This window comes from Copadichromis virginalis, linkage group LG7, assembly GCF_057382275.1.
Source record: "Copadichromis virginalis isolate Kocher_CV1m ecotype Utaka linkage group LG7, C_Virginalis_male_GT1.1, whole genome shotgun sequence".
NCBI classification, from domain to species: Eukaryota; Metazoa; Chordata; class Actinopteri; order Cichliformes; family Cichlidae; genus Copadichromis; species Copadichromis virginalis.
In genome coordinates, this window is record NC_140624.1 from 35918157 (window position 1) to 35935890 (window position 17734).

Below are 17734 nucleotides of genomic sequence, written 5' to 3' on the forward strand. Positions count from 1 at the left end.
AGCAACAGTTAAATTCCTTGAAACAGGATTTCATTAACCATCGGCTCGTGTCATGATGACTACCTTCATCTCTGATATACAGTCTGTGTAGTTTTCAGCAGTTATGTCTGGCGATGAACCTAACACTTAGCTTATAAATCAGTAGTGTATTTCGCACATTCTTTGGGATTTTCAGTTGTTATTTTAATGCTTAAATTATTATTTTTAATTATGTTCTTCTATCAGATAATAAATATACGCCGATACCAGTATGTGTGTGACTGGTCACTTTAAGCCGATATTGGTTCAGCTCCAGAAAACAGCATATAACCACTTTTAAAGAAAACTGTAAGAATAATCTTTAATAGCTGAGATTGTTCTACTGCTTAATTCCCCACCCAGATTTTAGACTGGTACAGAATGGAGTGTGACAACCATGTGGAGCTGTCATACACATTTTGCTCATTGTTTTCAGCATCTACTTGTCTACTAGATGTAGTGGAATAATACTCTGCTGTACACTACATTATTGTGACCCTGGCACGAGCAGAGACTGACTCAACGAGACGCATCTTCTCATATCTTTTGCCTCTCAAGTTTTCCTCCTTATTTTAAATCAGACTTAAGTTCTGGCAAAGATAAGGGTTGTGACATTTAAATGGGCAAGTTTTTGAACTGACTTTATCTGATTTGCTCTTTATCGACTGGATGTCGGCTGTGGTCCTAGCCGTTGTTGTCTGTCACTCTGATAAAATTGCCAATCCGTTTATCTGGCATTTAACAAACCCTGCCAATGAGTGACCTCAGAGATGGACCAGGTCCAGGGAACAGGCTGGCCTTTTCCGGATATCCATTAACTGTAAAACCACAGCTTTACAGTAAAAGCGGCCTCTCTCCATCCTCACATTTTCCAGCAGAAGTTATTAGCACGAGTCTGCCGGTGTTCCACTCCAGTAGACTGATGACCGATTTCATTAGTTCCCTCAAGTGCCAATCTGCCCTCTAATATGACAGCAAGAGACAGACTAACATGCCTTCTGTGGCCTCTTCAGTTCAATCCACTGTGCCCTTGAGGTAAATAACTGGGACATAGAAATTCTCGCGGTAAGCATTGCAGCGATTAAGATTCGGGTGTGGTAGTGCCACAGTTCACCTTGGGCATTAAACAGTTGTTGGCTCTGCTGAGATTGGGACACTGCAACAGCTACAGCCGATGATACACACGGTCAAGTGCTAAAAAGAGTTGAGGATGAGGTGAAGGCAGAGAATAGGAAGGGAGGAGGGGAAGGCGGCGCCGAGCCTGTTTCCTTCTCCTGGTTCTGTCTGTACAAACACAGGCAGACACAGACCCTGAAGCTGTGACTTTGAAGTTGTGTCTTTGATTAAGGAGTTAATTAAAGAAAAGCTGCATGCAGGCTAGCAGATAACTGAGAAAAGAAAGGGAAGAGACAGTGAGAGAAAAGGAGCGGAAGAAGTGATATTGGCATTTATAAGTTGCCAGAGAGTTTTTATGATTGACAGAAAAACCAGCTGGCACTACAGAGATGGATATAAAGGCTGTAAACGCCACCCACATGTGTGAACAGCACAGTATCTGTCCTCCTGCAAGCTGTGGTGCTGGCACCACAAAGCGCGAATGATAATAGATGGTAGTTGGACAGCTGGAAAAGGGAAGTAGAATGATAATTTATATGAGGAATTAAGGGCTTGATGGATAGTTTTGTGTGTATGGGATTGACATCTTATGTCTGCCTTGATCTGTTTCCTGCCACTCGAACATGCCTCCTACTTCTGTAACATCTACTTCTTTCTGGTTTTCTTTCTTCATCTCATCCCATGTTCTCCTTCTCCTCCTCTTCCTCCTCCATCAGGCATGGCCTCGTCTTTCACTAAAACATCTCTTAATTGTATTTAACTGCCTCCACCACCACTCCTCTCCCTGACCTGTTCTTCACCCCTTCAGTTCAGCTTGCTTCTTCACTCCATCACCAAAATAAATAAACAAGACATCAAAATCAATTTTAAAAATAAAATAATACAAGTCCTGATTGCCTTTGTCAATCATTTGTCTCTTTTCTTTTCTTTTATCTAGTCTGGCTTTTATAAGGGTGTGGCAGGCTCACAGGTAACCCTTTCCAGTCTAGTGAATCAATCCCGTGCCATGCTGGAGGAGCAGGCACGCCACCTGCTGACAGAGGCGGAGCGACAGACCATGGTCTACTACGTGGAGGAGTACCGGGACGGACACATAGGAGTGGAGCAGCTGGTCATGGCGCTGTTTGAGCTGCTGAACACGCACGCAAAGGTAATCTATGAGGAGGCTTGTGTGAGTCTGACAAAGTAAAGAGAAAGATCAAAAGAGAATACATTTTCTGCCTGTGTTCTCCTGTAAAGTCTCTGTGTGGGATTGAAGTTTTCTTAGCTCTTCTGAGATTTATGCTTGTTTTATTTTTCCTTCCTCCCCAGCTCTTAAAAGTGTTGTGATTTTCTCATAGTCTGCAGAAGTTCACCTTATAAAAAAACACGATAAATCAAAGACATTTTATTTCCAATTTCTTAAGTACACTGCAGTATCATGGGCCGACAGAAAGCCTGTGCAAATGGCATTAATGTATTTAGAGATACTGTACGAGCAAGTACACCAAAAAAGCAATTTCATTTAAAAAATAATTTAGAAAACTAGATTTTATTCAACTTCAATGAGCCAAAGTGACCACAAAATAAAGCTAATGTATAAATAAAGAAGCTCCATCTTAGTGCACTTAGTTTTCTCAGTATAATGTGTAAAATGTACCAAAAAAACCCACAAATGAAAAAAAAAACACATACACACAATTTACAGTAATTTCAAAAACCAGCCTGTGTTGGTTGTTTTTCACAGGTAAACCTAACACTGAAGAATCCCTCATTTCATTTTCACGCAGGAAATCTTTTAACATAATTCTCTGTATCTGACACAGTTTTTCACATGAAGCCAAATACCTCAGGCACTACGTACTTTTCATCTAACTGGAGAATGTGCCCAGGACTGGATAGTGCTCCAGCTTCACCATGGTTACTGCAGCTGATCTGATGCCATTGTAGACAGTCTGTGTTGTCGACTGACTGCACATATGGAGTGACTCATTCCCAGCTCTTTTGTCCACTCTGCTATCCTTAGGCATTGGATCTATTTTTATCAGAGCCGCTGATGCAGCTCACTTAAGAGCGTAGATTAATGCCATTCATTATTAGCAATTAACCTAAAACTCAGTGGCGCATTTTATTTGTTTCTGACATTGTTTAAAAAACCAAATTATGTTTGTGGTTAGAGAGAAAGAAGCAGGAGATAAAGGGAGGAGACCACCTGTCTGATTGTGTTTGGCCTTTCTCTGCTCTCTGCAATGACTTACTGCACCTTAACAAAGTCATATTCACAACACAGTTGTTCTCATTTACATATTTGCCAGTTCAGACAGTAAAATGGGAATGCAATTTGCTCACAAATACTCTGTTGACCGGCAGTCATTACCAGTCTGCTCAGCTGCAAATTTAATTATTTTATATTCATTGCATCACCAAAAACGTAAACACAATTACAGGTTAATGACAGGAGAGTTGCTGCTAGATCAGCTAAAGTAGAAAGAAAATATGGTCTGCTGGTATGTGGTTGCATCTGTAGAGTTATGATGATACACGGTTTAATTTTATTTTGGTTCTCTACATCAAAATAATGTATTATTCAAATAGTTCAGTCTAGGGCTAGTTACAATATCAGATTTTTACTACACAGTTATACAGCGAGTGTGTTATCAAGGAAAACATACTTGTTACTGTCTAGGAGCAAAATATCAGGAAAACTCGTTGGGTTTGTTTATTGTGTGTTCTGTCCCTTTTCCGTGTAACTGTATAACTATAACCACAGAAAAAGAACCACTGTGGCATGACTTACAATATTATCATGTATAATTTATATGTATTGTACAGTTCTGTGCAAAAAGTCTTGAGCTGTCCCTTGCTTTTTATATTTTGCTTTCAAGAAATCAAAATTTTCCTTGTAATTTTTAAAGTGGTCTTTCAGTGTAAACTGCTTTTTCACTCATTGTCAGTCCCATCTTTCTACCTGAGCCTTTTATTTGTGGGGTATTTTTGTTTGTTTTTAGTTAAGCCACTTACACACTGTTCACAGATGAAAAATGCACCTAAGTGAAGAGATTAATCAGTGTTTTGTCTTCAAATAACAGACAATTACCAAAGAACCAATTTTAAATTTTAAATATATCTTTCAATTTTTAATATCAGCCTGTCACAAAAATCTAATAATTTGAGAGTGACCTCATCAAGAAGCCATTCTTAAGGAAGGAAACAGGAGGAAAATGTGAGATGTGTCAAATTACAAAAAAACTGGACTAAAAATTAGCAGCAGCAGGAATAATGGATCCAAATTTGAAATATTTGGCTCAAATTGTCATCAATAAGTACATAAGAGGTCAGGAGAGAGGTGCAACAGTGAGTGTCTGCTGACGAGACGCCTGGAGAACTATTCCTGAAAACTACTAAAAGAATTTACAAGAAAGCTTGCCTAAGAGATTGGTTGGTCATATAAAATATTGACTTTCAGCCTTATTAGATTTGTATGAACTCTGTTTTCCATATTTTTGCGTATTTAAATAAATTGGTGGACCTATTTTCTCATAAATTATAAATAAAAGACTTTTGCATGATGCTGTGAGCACAAAGTCAGTGTTTCATTTTTAAATACTACAGTTATTGTGAGGACTGGGTTCACTCACTACTCCCTGAGAGTGGTATTTACTGGGGAAGTGGATGAGAAATATCAGTACATCAAAACCTACAGGTTCATGCTCATTCTATCCATGCTTTCATTTTCTCTCACCAGAACTATTGTAACTCAGTCTTCACCTGTTCAGTAAAGCCTCCCTGGATCAAACGCAGCTGCAAAGCTCCTTACCAGATCCTCGAAGCACTCTCACCTCACACCTGTGCCAGTCTCACTGTACTTGCTCCCATTATTCAGAATTCTTTCAAGCTTCTGGAGTTCACCTTTAAGTCTTTGAATGGTGAATCACATCAGCAAACCTTTGCACCCATATATGACTCTCAAGCGGGACCCTCAAGTCATCTAATGTGGGCTCTATATCCACCCCTAAATCTGGACTAAAGTGTCATGGCCTCCACTCTTTCAAAACACTCCAATCTACAATCTGTAAGATCAGCGGACTTGTTCTGGATTTGGATATTATTTTTTCTTTTGGTTTTTTATCTTTATTTTTATCTCTGAAATCCTTTTGGTAAGGGGATTTTGTTGGGGGTTTTTTTTTTTGGGGGGGGGGGGGGGGGGGGGGGTTTGTTTTGTGGTTGGTTGGTTTTAAGTACCGTAACTTATGATTTGTATCTTAAAGAGCCCAATATAAATAAGTTCACTTACTTCAACTTGTAAACACCCCCAGTAATATTTGGTTAATTGTTCCTCAGCAAGTTGCATCCAACAGCATGTTTAACAGTATAGGTTTAAAAGCCTCACCTTTTCTTCCCTAAACATACTTCTTATCACTGTGGCCAAAAACCTCAACCTTTGTCTTATCTGACTACAAGTTTTTTTCCAAAAAGGGACTTGGCTTTGATCGTGGAGCAGGGGCTTCTTTCTCAGTTGACCTCTTGTTCGTCCGTGGTGATGTAAAACTAACTTCACTGTGAACAGTGACACTGTTGTTCTAACATTTTCCAGATGATAGCATTACCATTAGAAAAAAAAAAGGATTTACTCCTAATTAAAGATCAGTCCCCCAACAGAGTCTGTCAAATCACTCTGTCTCCTTGTTTCTCCTTCTCTGTACTTTCCTCCCCTCAGTTCTCCTTGCTGTCTGAAGTACGAGGCCTGGTTGCGCCACAGGACCTGGAGCGTTTTGATGGGCTGGTCCTTCGACGGGAAATTCAGGCCCTTAAAGCTCGACAGGGGGCAGCTGGCGCCTCAGCCCTGCAGCCAGACTCCCTGTCCATGGTGTCATATCCAGACACTCTGACATCATCTTCAGCCAGCTTCATGACCAACACCACCCTCAGCTCTGCACGGGTAAGTAGTGCTTACTAGTGGAATGATTATGTGATTCTACTTAATTAGTGGGTACTCTTAACTAAGATGAACGTTTACAATAGAAAACAACATTAAAACATTTAAATTAATTTATTTCCTTAAAAAATACTTACAGTAATTTTGAACCTGCTGCTATTACTATTTATTTCTGACACTTTGAGGGCAAAGCAGCAGTCTAGTCTGCTGCATATAATATGATGGATGGATTGGAGTATTTCCTTTTTTCCTAGTTCGCCTTGCTGTCTGACTGTTTGTATTGCAATTGCTTCCTTTCCTGTTTGGCCGTCTGCTCACTCCTCTGTCTCTCTTGGCTTAGTGTGAAAGACAGAGATGGTAGTGTGATATGTCTCCATGGATTATTACAGTTTCTACTGCAGAATAGATACTCTTCTGGTGTGGACTTTGTTGGCTGAACAGTGATATGTTTCGCTGCCTACCTTCTGAGATTACAAAGTCTTTTTGCTGATATTTGATAGGCTGCGTTTTTCTTCCACCTTGATAACCCCCTCACTTCCATCTCACCCCTAAAAACCTTCCCTCCCTCTCTCCCTCTGTAGGAGAGGCTGCTGTGGCTGATAGATATTATGGAGGTAGGAATTACTGCTGAAAATGATGAATGCTTTCCATCACAGACCCACACATACAGAATACACACTCGAGTTAAGTTCCTCCGTAGGCAGACAGACATGCATGCGTTCCAGCTCTCACCTTGGTTTGTGGTGTTTTTAAATGGTTTGCAGTGCTTTTCTTCCTTCTTGCCTTTTTCTTTCTTTCCTTAATTTGAACAAGAAATGTCAAAAGGGTGTAAGCACCAACTGCTCTGGATATTATATAAAATGATATCCACGACTGACATTTTTAAGCTGATATGTCCCAATTTCGCCATCAACTTCTTGGCATTATTGAGCCACAAGGTCCCATATGTAAACTGTTACAGGTGATAAGTTATCAACTAAAGCTGGCTAATGCTACAGTCACAATAGGCAAAACAATTGTTTCACACCACAACATGACCAAACTTATTGGTAGCTATCAGCAAGCTTCTGGTTGCTGTGTTCAAAGCACATTTAGTGTTTTAAGATGGAGATAAAATATCAATAAGTTGGAGTCACTCTGCTATCAGTCTGCAATTGAATAGGAACATCTTGACAGTTACAGTTAGAGCAATCTATGACTATATGGCAATAAGTCATCAAATCTGTTGCCACACACAGAAATTCACATTACCGGTAACTACCTAATTTCAGAGTCTCATTGATTTGAAAGATAAATTCAAAAATTGCTCCACCAGTAGTGACATAGTTGCTGCAGGATCCTGATTTAACTGCAAAACGATATAGGTACTTGGTAACTCGAGCGATTGCACTTAGTCAGACCATGTTTTTGAAGGTTGGTTGACTCCCACTGGGCAACCGCAGCAACTGCCTTGCAATGAAAAGTAGTAGTAGTAGTAATAGTTTCCCAGAGGCTGATGGTGTTGCACACTCAGCCTTTGGGGGACCAGTTGGTTGCCATAACTACAATCACAAGACCAACCACCAGTTTAAAGTTCATAAATTTCATTTTGTAAAATGTGGCAGTTGTTAAGATTCTGAATGTATATGTTAGTGTTGATCACATGTACTTCGCCAATGAGCGAAGTCACTGGGGATGAAACAGTGACTGTGTCACACATGTCCCCACACAGGTCGCTGTACCTGATTGCTGGCTGCTAGGTCTCACTGGACATCTTGACTGTTTTTGTGGGTTTCGGTGCCTTTGAAGTATTTTTCAAAGAATTGCCTGACAGCCAAACTTTGTAGCATTAATTAAATCACAGACAGTATAAATTATGGCCGTAGCTGCCATGATGTCACCTACTGGTTTCAGAATCCTGTTTTGGAGTTTATTGCTCTAAAGTGCAGGTGGGTGACCCCACAGTGGCTACACCAATCTACATCTTCCTGCGTATGCACGTACTTGTCACTCAAAGTGAGCTTGACTGTAATGGTGCTTTGCATTAACCATAAACTTCACAATCAGAATATTTATAACTCTTTTTAACAGTTTTTAGTTCCTCTAATTGCCACTTGAGGCTTTAAATGTGAGTCAGTTCCTATAGTTTTTGTCATGTCCTCACTGGCTTCGTTTTCCACCCAATGGCGGTTGCTGTTTTGCCCTCAGCTTCAGTCTCAATGAGATTCCTGTCACTAAGACAAAAGTTCAACAAACTATCACCAGGTCTATTTCCTCTGAAGGAATTCTATTAAGAATTTTCAGCAAATATTACATCCCCTCATTTTTCTCTGCAGTGTTATTACCAAAAGGCAACAATGACAATGGTCATTACATTGCATTTATTATATGACACTAACCTAATGAGCCTAATATTTTCTATAGTATACTGCAGCCGCTCCACATGGGAAATTGCTGTTCCTGCCAAGTAGTTAAAGGCTGCTTTTCTCGGGCAAAGACTAAAACTTTGGATTTAGCCATTCTGAGACACCCTGCAATGGAATATACCAGATTCCTTGATTTTATCCTTGTTATTGATCACAATGTACTTGTGATAAGGGACAATGAGCCTGTCTGCATAATTTTAATCACAGCTCTAGTTTACCAGGAAGCTTTTTGCACAGTTCAATTTACAGTAGATCCCACTACAGATGCCAGCAACTCAAACACAAATATGTAAGCATGTAGTGAGTGTGTCAGCATCTTGGTCTTTGGCTGGATAAAGATAAGTGGTTGCACGCACGAACACGCAAACCTGCACACACATACACACAGTTTCTAAGCTGACAGCGGAGATAAGCTGTCGACTGTCTGCAGATTTATTCACCAAACAGTCCTTCTCATTCAGATGCCCAGGATGGGTTTTGCCTGCCTTTATACTTTCCCCTCTGAGAAGCAACATTTACATGTGTGACAGATACTGGGTGTGTGCGTGGTGGTCTGCATTCTTACCTTGCATCTATGTGTGTGTCTTGTGGTGCTGTTTTGGGCCCATGGGTGACTGGGTGGGTTTGGGAGAATAAAAACAGTAGATTTCTGAACTAGAGTCAAAGCATGGTATACCCAAGTGAATACAAATGCACACCCTCTGATGCTCACATGTTTTTATAATAGTGTGGATACTCATTGACTTCTTAACTTCTACCCTACAACTAACTGCCAAACCCCCACCCTTACCCTCACGTGAACCTCGTGGACCTAGTCTGAACACTCTAACTAAACATTATTTACATTTTAAACACTAAAATATTACCATTGGTTTGTGGATACAAGCAGGACATCCTGCCTCCTATTCACACATTAGAGCTTAGGAAGCTGGCTGGGGAGAGATGGGGTCCTGGTATGTCTGCTTAGAGTCTTGCTCCACCAACTTGGACCTGAATAAGTTGCAAAAAAATGGATTTGTGGATGGACAGGACCAGACTGTATTATGTTTCCTTTTGAAGATAGAACATCATGCTAGATTTAGGCTACACAATAAAAGCTTGATTATGGTAAGAGCTGAACAATGTAGGGGCATCATCTGGCTGGGAATGAAAATAGGTGCTGTGCACAGTTGATCATTGTTACACATTATACAGGATGTTGTAAATTCCTAATAGAAAAAAAAAACATGCTGCCGTAGGCTACAGTCACACTAAGGAAAACAATGGTTGGAGACCACGGCCAGAAAGCTGATTCTGTTCATCTGGAAGCTGCTTTTCAAGTCATTTCTTCAGTTTGGGAAGTCAGAAGAAAACACTCCAGTCTTTCAGTTTTCGATTGAACAAGGTTAAGTTGGCACTTACATGCAATCTGTATTCCATAATACTTTGATTATCTGTGATAAATCTCTAATGGGGCTGCACAGAATCCACACATCAGGTGGACTCTCTCAGCCAAAGACTGGGCTGAATCCATGGGTTAGATTTATAAATTATAAATTTATAAACAAAAGGAAAGAGTTAGTTTATTTCATTAATGACTAACATTCTACCGAGAGCAGTGCAATTAGGGGGCTCAAAAATAAGGACACATAATCAGAAAGCAATATAGTATAAGTGCAGGTTTCTCTCTGTGAAAACAGTGTGGCAGTTCAAATGAACGAGGGGAGGCTGAAGAAGAATTGGTATGTTTATGAAACTCTTCTGTTAGAAGTTGATGGGGTCTGTGTGTGGACCTGAGAACTGAGACACAGGTGAAGCGCAGGGATTATTATTTGGTTTAGATAGAGCTGTTTTGTCACAAACTCTTTCTCCAGACGAACTTGGGATTTGCGTGTAACAGCTGAAGTGTAGAAGAAAACAAAACTTTATTTACCATCTGATCCCAAGCCATCTGTGTGTTAATGAATATACTCTTAGTGTGTCAGCACCCTCAACCTCAACCAGCTGGTCACCGCAACTACAGTCGTGGCCAAAAGTTTTGAGAATGACACAAATATTAGTTTTCACAAAGTTTGCTGCTAAACTGCTGTTAGATCTTTGTCTCAGTTGTTTCTGTGATGTAGTGAAATATAATAACAAGCACTTCATACGTTTCAAAGGCTTTTATCGACAATTACATGACATTTATGCAAAGAGTCAGTATTTGCAGTGTTGGCCCTTCTTTTTCAGGACCTCTGCAATTTGACTGGGCATGCTCTCAATCAGCTTCTGGGCCAAATACTGACTGATAGCAACCCATTCTGCCATAATCACTTCTTGGAGTTTGTCAGCATTAGTGGGTTTTTGTTTGTCCACCCACCTCTCGAGGATTGACCACAAGTTCTCAATGGGATTAAGTCTGGGGAGTTTCCAGGCCATGGACCCAAAATATCAACGTTTTGTTCCCCGAGCCACTTAGTTATCACTTTTGCCTTATGGCGCGGTGCTCCATCGTGCGGGAAAATGCATTGTTCTTCACCAAACTGTTGTTGGATTGTTGGAAGAAGTTGCTGTTGGAGGGTGTTTTGGTACCATTCTTTATTCATGGCTGTGTTTTTGGGCAAAATTGTGAGTGAGCCCACTCCCTTGGATGAGAAGCAACCCCACACATGAACGGTCTCAGGATGCTTTACTGTTGGCATGACACACGACTGATGGTCACGCTCACCTTTTCTTCTCCAGACAAGCTTTTTTCCAGATGCCCCAAACAATCGGAAAGAGGCTTCATCGGAGAATATGACTTTGCCCCAGTCCTCAGCAGTCCATTCACCATACTTTCTGCAGAGGATCAATCTGTCCCTGATGGTTTTTTTGGAGAGAAGTGGCTTCTTTGCTGCCCTTCTTGACAGCAGGCCATCTTCCAACAGTCTTCGATCACACCTGCCTGCTGCCATTGCCGAGCAAGCTCTGCACTTGTGGCACTCCGATCCCGCAGCTGAATCCTCTTTAGGAGACGATCCTGGCGCTTGCTGGACTTTTTTAGACGCCCTGAAGCCTTCTTAACAAAAATTGAACCTCTTTCCTTGAAGTTCTTGATGATCCTATAAATTGTTGATTTAGGTGCAATCTTAGTAGCCACGATATCCTTGCCTGTAAAGCCAATTTTATGCAACGCAATAATGGCTGCACGCGTTTCTTTGCAGGTCACCATGGTTAACAGTGGAAGAACAATGATTTCAAGCATCACCCTCCTTTTAACATGTCAGGTGTGCTATTCTAACCCAATCAGCCTGACATAATGATCTCCAGCCTTGTGCTCGTCAAAATTCTCATCTGAGTTAACAAGACGATTACTGAAATGATCTCAGCAGGTCCTTTGATGACAGCAATGGGATTAAGTTAATTTTCATGGCAAAGAAGGATTATGCAATTCATCTGATCACTCGTCATAACATTCTGGAGTATATGCAAATTGCTATTATACAAACTTAAGCAGCAACTTTTCCAATTTCCAATATTTATGTAATTGTCAAAACTTTTGGCCACAACTGTACATGTAATCAGTCTGAGACAGCTAAAACATTCAGTGCAATCACTCACCAACCACAGGGTTTTCCTGGCAACACTGAGGTTCTTCTCTTTTTTCCACTCTAGTGTGAGTGAGGCCTTATGATGAGGCTAGACAACAAGAAGTCCAGCATGGCTTTTCCTGTTTTTCTCTCTGTTCCATCAAGTTGACACTTATGAGGACAGTGAGCTACACCAGGCACTAAAAGTATTTCCTACTACTGACCTGTATACACCTGTGATCATGACAAAACAAAATTAGTGTGTGATGTTGCTAGATAGCAGGTTTCAGACACACCACTGGACAAGGTGCTGTGTCTTTACATTCCTTTAAGAGATTTGGCTAGCTAGTACCACCTTCCATATAATATCATTCATGTTATGAAAGATGGCAAGCATAAGAAACAAAGAAGTCAAGTCAATTTGAAACAACAACCTCCAGTAAAAGTAAAACGACCTACTGGCTGTACACCTGGACAATGAACAATTAAAACAGGACCAGGTTTGTCTCTTACAAACTCCTTGGTATCACTCTGCAAAGTCGTTCAGTACAACATTACTTACGTGTTGGTCTTTGAGTCCTCATCGCACTGTGCAATGCTCCATTATATCATGTGTGTATGAGAGACTTTATAAAAGCTGATACACAGTCTTGATGTCATGAGCATCTGCGATGTCGGCTGCAGACAGTTCCATAACCATCTCTCTCCTACATCCGTGCCCTCAAAACACCAGCATCTGCCATTTTCACTGTTCTGCAGGAGTGCAGCAGGATGATGGAAGGATTCATTAGGTTTCTGTAGATCTCACTTTCTTTTGCCTTACTTCACTTAGGCTGAATTCAGACTACTAGTCTTTTGCCTGTTAACCTCTGGGAGGTCCTAGAAAAATGCATACACTATTGGTCTTAGAGCCACAAATCGACCACGCCATAAAAAGTGCTATAAAAAGATTATATATTAATATTTCTTTCCACTTTAAATTAGCCAGTCTTTTAAAACTACTTCTCCCTGAAATATTCATACAAAGTTTTAATTATAGTTTCGTTGTTTTAAGGGTTAGGGTTAGGGTTAGCACCAACATGTATTTCGATCCACTTTTTTTTTTTTTTTTGCAGGAGCATAAAAAGCCCTCCAGGCGGCCAGCTGCTGGCAAGCTCCCCACAAAGACTGAAGGTGGAACGATCACGATCCCTTTAACCGTAATTAATCTGCAGTGAAAAATAGCGTTTATAATGGGTTTCAATGGGGCACAAATCGACCACTAAGACCAATAGTGTAAGTTTGTCTGTAGCTTAGCCACTGAAGCTAATTTCCGGAAGTCATACTGAAATTTTAACAGTAAATGTGACCAAACTTTTTTTTGCAGACTTTCGCTATATTCCATTCAACACAGTGCAAATGGCGTGTATACGAAAAATGAAAAATGGCACAAATCGACCCAAGACCACCCAGAGGTTAAACATATTGTTTTATAGTGTCACATTTCTCAATGCCATTGATACTTTTGCTATCACAGTATTATGACATTGACCATTACATCCCTATTGATCAGGGAACAGTGTGTAGCCTTTCAGTGTAATGTAATGAAAATGCAAGATTTTAAGACTGAGATTGCATGTAGTACCAATATTGGCTCGCAGTTTGTCAAGAGGGAAGAGATGATCAGGAATATCAACATATAAAGCAGTGGGTTGCAGACATTACACCAGCACGAATGGTATAACTTGCATAACTGCTTAGGTTTTAAAACTGGAGAATCAGCAGTCTTCCCAGGCGACAAACATCCCAGTATTTCCTGCATTTGTACCTACTGTAATGTTTCTGCTGTGCATTGTAACTGTGGCTAAGCATAATCATACAAACTGTACATACGGATGCAGCAGGCTCTGACTGCTTACAGTGTAAAATTGCATCTCTCCGCGTAGAAAGTCGATTGACTCTTATGATAAATAAATTGGCCGTAAGTGCTCCACATGCGGCAAGGAGGGGTAATTAAGCCAAATTGATGGGGCTTTTGTTTTGGTTTAGTGTCAGAGTTAAATGAAGGGCAGCAATTCTCTAAACTCAGTTCCTCTGCTCTGGAATCGCTCACAGATCTTCTGCAAATTACCTCCTCTCTACCACGCCAGTGGGACTGAGCCTGCAAATCCTGCTTTGAACTGAGCTGATGGTTCTTTATCGATTTCGCAGCATGTGTGTTTTGCTTATGAAAGAAGACATTATGCAGTGAGTGTGGTTGTGTATGTGCGTGTCCTATTTGCTTGCCATCCTCTGAGACTGGCAAGCAAATGCGAACAGAAATGACGTCTTTCCCTTTTCTAGGAGATGAGGAACATTCGCCAAACCCAGTTCGGCTTTGTTTTGGGATAAATAGACATCTGTGTTTAACATCTGTTCAGAAGCTTTCTCACTTTCACTTGAATCAAACTCAAACACCCCTTGTTTCTGTCTTTGGTCTCCGTTTTCACCATCCCATTCTTTCTCTTTCACCTTTCCATCTTCCGATCCTCTTCCTCTGCTTCTGTCCTGCTTTTCCCAGAATGACAGCGTTGTGGAGAGTAATGAGGAGGATCCCCCAGAGAGCCTGAACATGCTGCTGACCGACATCTCTCTGGTGAGCTTGGCAGACAGGCAGGCATAGCCCCTGCTTTAGCCTGATAAAGATGGATACTGCACAAGGGAGCAGTGAGTAGGTGTGGGAGAAAAACAGGTAGAAAAAGATGTGTGTTTGTGTGTGGAGGCTGGATAGAGATGCTTTAGACATGGTGACCTGCAGGGTTTGAATTTTATACTGATGATAAGTGTTTGCACTTCACGAAAACAAAAAGAAACAGAGGTAGAGCTTTGTAAAAGTAAGAGCCTGTGCACACTCTGTCCTTTTTTGTTGTAGTGTAGAAAGAAGAGATTAGACTCAGCACTTTGTGCCATTTGTCCAATTCGCTCCCTACCTGAGCTAGCCATGTTGTTGCGCTATTGTGTTAAAAAAGATACCATGGCAACCCCAGTTTCCAAAGTTATAGACATATCAGGGGGCTCGTTTGTTTATTGTCTGCAGAAGGATAAAAGAGTGAGGTTAAGGAGAAAACTTTCAGCCTGCTATCACCCAAGGCTACCTGCTGCTCAAATCATACCTTTTGTTTTTTTAAACCATTTTTTTACACTCATTTTATGTCTCGCTCCACATGCTGGCAAAGCACTCGTGTCACACAGTGTTGTTCATTCCACTGTTGAGTTTTTGTTTGAGCACTCTTGCCTGTAAACCCAGGATCCCAGCAGCATCAAACCACCAAGTTAAATGACTTCAATTCAACAAGAATTGGTGGTGAAGCTGGTGGGAGTTGTTGATTGTGTGTCTAATATGTGAATGCAAGGGAGTGAGTGAAAAAAATGGTGTGAATGACAAGAAAACAATATGAACTCATCTTAAAGGGGACCTATTATGTTCTGTTCAGTGATGGACTCCACTAGAAGCAGTTAAACAAAAATCTACTGTCTGAAGTACAGTGTGTAGATCCTGCCCCTTTAAGTTTACTCTTGGTTTAAATGCACCTTTCTCTGATTGGTTGCCCCTCACCTGGTTTCTGCAAACAGGACACAGTACTTGTGAGCACCCGTTCCTGTCCCTGGCGAGAGAACTCTCAGCATTGCCCAAGAATCAAAGGAGAGCATTCAAAAACAATCTTTAAAACTACAAAAAAATATATTTTTCTTTTTTTTTCACACTAAAATTTGTACTTTGATGTATGCACTGAGTGTTACTAACATATCAGAATGAAGGATACATGAGTAAAATTATAGGTGCTTAGAAATCAATGTGTGGTTGTCGTTAACTGCTTTCAAATCATAAAAGCAGGTTGCAAAAGTGATGAGAATTATAACAGTTTAGCAAAATTGAAAATGCTCATTAGTTTCACTGAAACTGTGTACATTAAAGCCATTAAAAAACTATGTTGGGGGGAAAAAGTAATTGGAAACTGAGCTTTTAGGACTAAAGCATGCAGCCTTGTGCCACTGGGTTTATTTCTACATATGCTAACCTCATCGTCTGGCCGTGTTTTTAAGGTGAAAAAAAAATATAAGGAAGGATAATAATTTTGGGTACATCTTGTTTAACTGCTATTATAACTTTGTTCTCACAGTTTGTGAGTTTCCCAAGCAACTTATCAGAATAAATATGGATTGAAAATTTAATCTAATTTACCAAAAGCTTTACCAATTTCCTCCAGGGGGGAGAGGGAAAATTACATTTTAACAACACTGAAAAAAGCCCAAAATATAATAATCCAATAAATATTTCGGCAGTCTGCAAGACACTGTGCAGGAGTTATGCATAGTTGGTTCAACAAAGGTTTTTGGTTTGTTTTTCTTAAAGGGACCTTCCAATCATTCGGGTGTGTAGTGAATTTTTTTCAATAAGCAGAAAAAGAAAGTCCATTTCAGCAGTCTCAAACTCCTGACAAAGAAAAACAAAATTACATATAATATCACCATAAATCTAAATATAGGTACACTGACCGACCCTGCATATTATAGACTTACACATAAACAGATCATATAAAAATTCTTCTGTCAAATTGTCTAAAAAACTAATTTCAAAATATTGGCGCACGACCCATTTGACAGTGTCGCTGCATCCTCTGGTGTTTAATGACTACAGACAAAAGTTGAACCTTTCCAGACGCAGAACTGATCTGATTTGCGAGTTTCAGCTCCATCAATCACATGGTTACATTTTTAATCACAGCACATTATGCTACAATATTTTGTTACACCCCTAATCAATGATGATGAATATATCCTCTCACTTCAGGATGATGTTCAGTCCGCCACAGCCGAGTCCCCTCCCTCCTTCAAGCCTCCGCCCCCACCAGGGGTGCAGAGGGGCCCAAGTAGAAGAGATCCGCTCAACAAGTGCCCCTCTTCCGAATCCTCACACTCAGGCTTGTACTTTACAGCCACAGCCTCTAAGAACCACGGCAACGAGCCAGGACACGCTCCTGCCTCACCCTCTTTACACCACAAACGAGAACGCCAGAGGGACCCGTCTCAAGAATACGCAGCTATCAGAAAGAGAGAGCCCTCTGCATTGGCCAAGAAACAGAAAACAACATCCGCTCAGTTGTCCACAGTCACTCAGCACAACATTGGCCCTTTCCCCAGGGTGCAGTCGCCCAGCAGAGGCACTAAACCCGCTGCCCCGTCCCCTTCACCTCCACCTCCTCCTCCACTCCCTGCCCCTCCTCCGCCCCCTTCTCTGTCCCTTAAGCCAGCGTCCAAGACCAAATCCTCCCCCACCTCCTCTCCTGGGTCTAAACAGCAGTTTGTTACAGTGGAGGTTCACAGGCCCAACGCAGAACCTGATGTCAATGAGGTGCGGCCACTTCCCCAAGCTCGAGGTATGAAATACAGAGCTACAGATCTGATATGTTGAAAATCATGCGCTGTATAGAAAAGATGGGTAACAGCCCAAGTGACCTTTACGTTTGGTCCTATTTTAAAGTCAAGTGTTTCACTGTCTCCATTATGGTGTTTTTGAGAGATAGATCCGAATGAGAAACCAATGCACGCTTCTTTTTTTTTACCTTAATCTTAGCCTTTTTGATACCATTAAAAACAAAAAGAAAATAAAACAAAGGTACATGTGAAGAGTATGAAGAGTAAAAAAACAAATTCTAAACTGACCTTATGTTAGATGCAAATCTAAAAATGATCCTCAAAGCTTTTCAAAAGTTTTTACTTTGCCTTTTAATATG

The 17734-nt window shown here is 40.7% G+C and overlaps 1 protein-coding gene across 3 annotated transcripts in view; it reads left to right on the forward strand.

Moving 5' to 3' along the window:
- Positions 1 to 17734, forward strand: part of whrna (whirlin a) — a 232799-nt gene that overhangs the window by 199143 nt on the left and 15922 nt on the right. For 2 of the 3 annotated variants that reach the window (XR_014921375.1, XM_085463204.1), the window contains exons 6-9: positions 2072 to 2284; positions 5831 to 6052; positions 14521 to 14595; positions 16792 to 17377. Coding sequence is in view for 2 of the 3 variants with exons in the window: in XM_085463204.1 (XP_085319330.1) it covers positions 2072 to 2284; positions 5831 to 6052; positions 14521 to 14595; positions 16792 to 17377 (1096 nt within the window). In the remaining variant the exon portion in view is untranslated. The remainder of the gene's footprint in view (positions 1 to 2071; positions 2285 to 5830; positions 6053 to 14520; positions 14596 to 16791; positions 17378 to 17734) is intronic. The other variant, XM_085463205.1, reaches the window with a different exon arrangement.